This window comes from Orycteropus afer, unplaced genomic scaffold (genome assembly GCF_000298275.1).
Source record: "Orycteropus afer afer isolate SDZICR_OR568_19922 unplaced genomic scaffold, OryAfe1.0 scaffold00495, whole genome shotgun sequence".
NCBI classification, from domain to species: domain Eukaryota; kingdom Metazoa; phylum Chordata; class Mammalia; order Tubulidentata; family Orycteropodidae; genus Orycteropus; species Orycteropus afer.
Window position 1 is genome coordinate 540,331 of NW_006922082.1, and position 5,766 is coordinate 546,096.

The 5,766-nt window shown below is 52.7% G+C and overlaps 1 protein-coding gene across 1 annotated transcript; it reads right to left on the reverse strand.

Annotated features, from left to right (window-relative positions):
* Positions 1-4,922: 4,922 nt before the first annotated feature.
* PYY (peptide YY) lies at positions 4,923-5,504 on the reverse strand. Its single transcript, XM_007955210.2, has 3 exons — positions 5,293-5,504; positions 5,093-5,173; positions 4,923-4,947 (listed from the first exon to the last, which is right to left on the reverse strand). The coding sequence occupies exons 1-3, from the start codon at positions 5,493-5,495 to the stop codon at positions 4,923-4,925; spliced, it is 309 nt and encodes a 102-aa protein (XP_007953401.2). The 5' UTR covers positions 5,496-5,504.
* Positions 5,505-5,766: the final 262 nt, after the last annotated feature.

Consider the following 5,766-nt stretch of genomic DNA (forward strand, 5'->3'; position numbering starts at 1 on the left):
ATCAAGACCAAGCCCCAGCAAACAGACAGTAGATGTGGGGATTGACACAGATGCTGGGGCCACAGGCAGGGACTCAGGGGGGCTGCAGGGGACCTGGAGGCAGGTGGGATCCCCAGGTCAGGGGAGGTGGTGGTGGGGCCCAGTCTCCATATAAGTGGCCAGAGCCCCCCTATGTGGGCTTGACTTGGGCCCAAGAGAATGGAACAAGGAGCCCAAAGTATATGTTGTAGGAGGTTGTCACAGCCATCCACAGTCCTAATTGCCCCGTATCCACTCTCCTTCCTTCGTAAAAGAGCTTGAGATGAGCACATGCCGCTCACCTAGTGACATCTTCCAGGTGATCCCAGCAATTAGGTGGGGCCATTTTCTGAGTTTTAACCAATGAGATGAGAGTTGAAGTGTTTTATTCCATTCTGTTTAAGAATTGGGCATGCCCTCCTCAGGCTGAAGGTACTTTCCAAAGACAGCCACCAAAAAAACCTATCCCACATGTTTTTCTACATTGGATCCAAGTCCCCTCCTCTTAACTGGGTCTGTGGCTGTTTTGACCAATAGATCCTGGTGGCAGATGCTATGTGACTCCTGAAGCTAAGTCATACAAGGTAGTGCTGCTTCCTCTGGTTCTCCGGGGATGCTTTGGCAGGGGGACTGTTATGTACGAAGTCCCTGCACACAAGATCATTATGAGGGAGAGACCATATGTAAGTGCTCTGGTCCACAACCGCAGCTGAGTTCCCAGCCAACTGCCAGGTCTGTTGGAGCCATCTTGGGCATGAGGCCATGGGAGCCTAGAAAGCCCCAGCAGCCTCTCACTATAACCATAACAGAGAACCGCCCAGTCAAGCCCTTCCCAATTTCCTGATTCACAAAATCACTAGCGAAATAAAAAGGTTGTTTTAAGCAGCTACGTATGTTTGGGGTCGCTATGAGTCGGGCCCGACTCGACGGCACATAACAACAGATAATAACATGTTTGGGGATAATTCATTACATAGCATAATAACCAAACCACTTCCTCCTTCCCCTTCCCTCTTTTTCCCACTGGCTGGAACGCAGATGTGATGACGGTGGACCATCTTCGACCATGTGGATGAGAAGCTGGAGAGCCACAAAACAGCCCCAACCCAGTGCCACTAGCATTTTATGAGAGAAATAATCATCTAACTTGCTTAAGCTACTGTTAATTCCTTCTGTTTAAATAAAAGCCAAATCAATATCCTAAGTAAAGCAATGTTTGTAAAGCATATAGTCCAGAGTCAGGCACAAACTCACTGCCATTGAGTCTATTCCAACTCATAGCACCCTTCCAGATCAGAGTGGAACTGCCCCATAGGCTTTCCAAGGCTGTAAATCTTTATGGAAGCAGACTACCTCATCTGTCTCCCAGGGAGCATGCTGGTGGGTTCAAATTGCTGACCTTTCCATTACCAGCCCAATGCTTAACCACTGTGCCACCAGGGCTGCTTCTCAGGCATATATGTTTTTCAAAATGTTGCTACTGTTATTTTCATAATTATTACTATTAACATGACATCTGACATTAGTTGAGTCTGGTCAGCAGTGGATTAAACACTGCTGACTGCCCCCTTGAAGGTGAAGCTGCATCACTGACGACAGACCAGACATCCAAGCTAGGCAGACATTGTCCACAGTTGTGCATAACCCATACCAGGTCTCTCTCTCGTTAGCCTCCCAGGCAGACTGACAGACAGAGGACCACAGACATCAAATGGTTGCATATACTTCTTCCACCCTACAACCACAGCAATGAGCCAAAGCCACTATGTGCACTCCTATCCCATCTGACCTGATGCAGGGCAAGTGGATTGGGGGGGAGAAGTAGGGACAGAGTACAATAGGAAGTGGGTCTCAGATAATAACAGTACAGTGGGTGGAGTGTTTTAACCATGTTACCTTGGGTGAGATATGGTGAGGCCAGGTGCAGGTCAAGTGAGAGAGGCTGTAAAATTGAAAGACTTTATTTTACAGTTTCCTGAGGAGAAAAACAAGCCACACAGGGCCACCAGCAGAAGCACCAGGGTTTGTCACGAGGCTGAGAGTGCAGACCTGTGGTCAGATACGCAGGATTCCAGCAGAGTGACTAGCTTTGGAAGAGGCGCCCTGCATAGCTGTGTTGACTCTGCCTGTTGAGGTACGTGTTTGGGCCTAGCTAAGGTTTCCAGGTGCTTGTGGGTGATCATATTGACTCAAGTGCAGCTACAGGGCATCTGTGAGTGTTAAAGCATCATTTTAGAGAAACTGAGGACTTGGGAGATACAGAAACAAGAAACTAAATCTGCCCACAAAATCAAGAAAGGCTTCTGGGAGGAGGTGGCTGCTACTTTGATGGTGTTTTCCAGACTGAGGACAGGGAAGAGCTCTGCAGGTGGGGAGTCACCTGGGCAAAGGCACAGAGCACCAGAATCCACATAGCCGGTGACCTGCTCCAGGCCCTGCACCTGCTCCTCTGCCTCGCCCTTCTGGTTGTACTTCCACTGCCCTAGGCCTGGCCTTCTGGCCAATCAGGCTGAGCGGGCTGTGCAAACTGAGGGAGACCAGAAGCAGCACAGGGTCTCCCCTGCAGTTATGGAAGGGCCAGCCTTACAGCCAGCCTCCCAAAGCCACCTAATTGCACATAGTCCCATGTGGCCTCTACCCTCCGCATTGATGCACTTGCTGCTCTTCCTACCCCCTCTGGGTAGGAATTCAACCTGATTCTTCTCCTTCATCCCCGTTCCCTGCCTTGGGCTTGGTCAGGTCCTGCTGAACTAGGGACCCAGGAGGGAATGGAGAAACATAGGCCTTTCCTTCAGGGAACCCCCAGACCCCCAGAGAAGAGTGACAGGACACAGAGACATAGATTGAACTCTCAACAGACAGAATAGTGGCCACAAGAACCTGGTGAACAAAACCCACTGACATCAAGTCAATTCTGACTCATAGTGACCCTATAGGACAGAGTAGGACTGCCCCATAGGGTTTCCAAGGCTATAAACCTTTATGGAAGCAGACTGCTGCATCTTTCTCTCATGGAGCAGCTGGTGGATTTGAACTAGAGCTCCTTGCTTGGTGAACAGGAAGGGCAAAAAGAGTGCAGGCCAGATCAGAGAAAATCTTCCTGGAGGAAAGGAGCTAAAAAGGAAGGGTGTTCAGGAAAGAGCAACCAGCAGGAAGGCTATGTTGTTGTTGTTATGTGCTGTTGAGTCAGCCCCGACTCATAGTCCTTGGGTTTCTGAGGCAGTATCACTACAGGAGTAGATTGCCCAACCTTCCTTCTGAAGAGTGGCTGGTGGGTTTGAACCGCCAGCCTCCTGGTTAGCAGTCAAGTGCCTTAGGCACTATGCTACCAGAGTTCCCAGGAAGGCTATATAATGCCTCATAGTAATAGGTACAGGGTGATGAGGGATTAGGGTTAAATTTCAGTTTAAACATTGACTGTCAGCCTTCAGTGGCTCCTCCAGGGAAGCAGAGACATATGAGGGAGTTCCCATGACCTTCACCACGGGGGCACAGTTATTGACTTAACCACTAAGTATGCCTTCAGCCAGGTCATTTTCAATTGTCTCATTTGCATGTGAAAGCTGGACAATGAATAAGGAAGACCAAAGAAGACTGATGTCTTTGAATTATGGTGTTGGCAAAGAACATTGACTCTACCATGGACTGACAGAAGAACCAACAAATCTATCTTGGAAGATATACAGCCTGAATGCTCCTTAGAAGCAAAGGATGTCAACACTACATCTCACATACTTTGGATGTGTTATCAGAAGGGACAGATCCCTGGAGAAGGACATCATGCTTAGTAAAGTAGATGGTCAGCAAAAAAGAGGAAGACCTCAGGGAGGTGGATGGACACAGTGGCTGCAACAATGGGCTCAAGCGTAGCAACGATTGTGAGGGTGGTGAAGGACTGGGCAGTGTTTGGTTCTGTGAGTCAGAGCCCACTTGACAGCACCTAACAACAGCAACATGATGTCAGCTAGGGTGTGGGGTGGGGTGGGGGGGTTGTTGGGGGTTGCTGAGGGAAAGAGCAGCCTCCACATGCCCACCACTCGTCCTGCTCAGGGAATAGGGGATGTTAGAAATGACCTGTTCCCCCAGTACACCCATACCAATACCCCCTTCCCCTCCTGGACTCTTCACAGCCTCCTCTAGGATCATATCTCTTTCAGCCTGTACAGCCCAGGGGGCTAGTAACACACCTCCTCAAGGCCGGAACTGTCCTGGAGCCAGGGGCACCAAGAAAACAGCTGGGAACCCCACCCACTCCCCAAGCCCCCTTCATCATTGATGCAGTGTAAAGGGGGGAGCTCTCAGCCCCCACTCCACCCACTCTCCTAGGCTATTTACCACGTTCCTTTTCGTCCTTCCCATCCTCTTCCTGGCCTCTGGCCCCTCTTCTTCCTCCTGTTCCTTCTCCCCTCTTTTCAAGAAGCCCCTATGCTCTCCCCACTGGGCTAGAAAGTTCCAAGAGGTCCCATGTCTGAGTGCTGCCCAACCCTAGTCTGGGCAGTAGTGTTTTCTCTTGGCTTCAAGCAGAGGGAACTCCCGCCGCCAAGATTTGTTCCGGGGTCCTCAGGACTGACACATGTCTGAGGCCCCAGTCTTCTCTCCCCCTCTTCTCCCTCCTCCATTTTCCATCCTCCACAGACGCCATCCCCCACGAAGGAGAAGGAAAAGGAGACACAGACACACCTTCTTTTTCTATGACATTTGCTCTTTATTTTGGGACCAGGAGAAAACCATACACAGCCCTCCTGCCCAGGGACGGGGGGCACCAAGAAAGGGGCTGGGGACCCCACCCTGAACCCTCCCCAGAAGCAGCTGGAAGGGAGAGGGCTCCGGGGCCAGGGGTCAGGAGCAAATATGCAAATGAGGTCGGTGTAGTTGGCATATCTCCCAGAAGGCCCTGGGGCTCATCACCACATGTAGGCGCCTTCGGAGCTGTAGTGGAAAAGGAAAGGAACGGAGTCACTGGGGAGCCCACTCTCGGATCTGGAGAGTGGTGGTGCCAGCGTGAGGGTTCCACGGGCAGCAGGACAAGGTCAGGCTCCAGGGTGCAGGTGTGTGGCGGGCGGGGGCGCATTACCGAGACCTGATGGGCCGGTCCTCGCCATCCGGGAATAGCAGTTTCCAGAGGAGAACTTCAGGGCTGTCCCGTTTCCCATACCTGGGCGGGGCGAGATCAGATGAAGGCGAGGTCAAGTCAGGCCACGCCCCTGGGTGGAGCAGGGCGAAGCGCGGTAGCTCCCGAGCTCTCTACCCCACCCCCCTGGAGCATGTACTCACCGCTGCCGGGTCACCAGGTTGAGGTAGTGGCGCAAAGACGTATAGTAGCGGCTCAGCTCCTCGGGAGAGGCGTCCTCGCCGGGAGCCTCGGGTTTGGCGGGGTAGGCGTCAACCATCGTCCCCAGGCAGGCGAGCAAGACCAGCAGCATTGCAGCCATCGCGGACCACGGCCTGCACCCCGTCACCATCTGGGGAGGTGGCATTGGAGCACGAGTCACTGCGAGCCTCGATCCCCGACGGCTGGAGGCAGCCTGGAGGGTGCGATTGCCCCCAGGGGTCTCCTGGCTCGCTGTGTGCCCTCTGGCACCGCGCAGTTCCTGGCCTCAGTTTCTCTGCTGTCAGAATGCCAGAAGCCCTGCCTGCCGCGCGTGGAGGCTGATGGAGGGAGAGGGCCATGCTGGCCGCGGGGGCTCCTAGGTCCCTTTTCTTCCCACCTCTGCTGGCCCTCCTCCAATCCAGCTTCCCCACCACCCA

Coding starts and splice junctions, on each gene's coding strand:
- PYY (XM_007955210.2), bottom strand. CDS start 5,495: ATGCCACCTCCCCAGATGGTGACGGGGTGCAGGCCGTGGTCCGCGATG. Junction 5,174..5,292: donor AACCTGGTGACCCGGCAGCG/GTGAGTACATGC, acceptor CGCCCCGCCCAG/GTATGGGAAACGGGACAGCC. Junction 4,948..5,092: donor GACCGGCCCATCAGGTCTCG/GTAATGCGCCCC, acceptor TTTCCACTACAG/CTCCGAAGGCGCCTACATGT.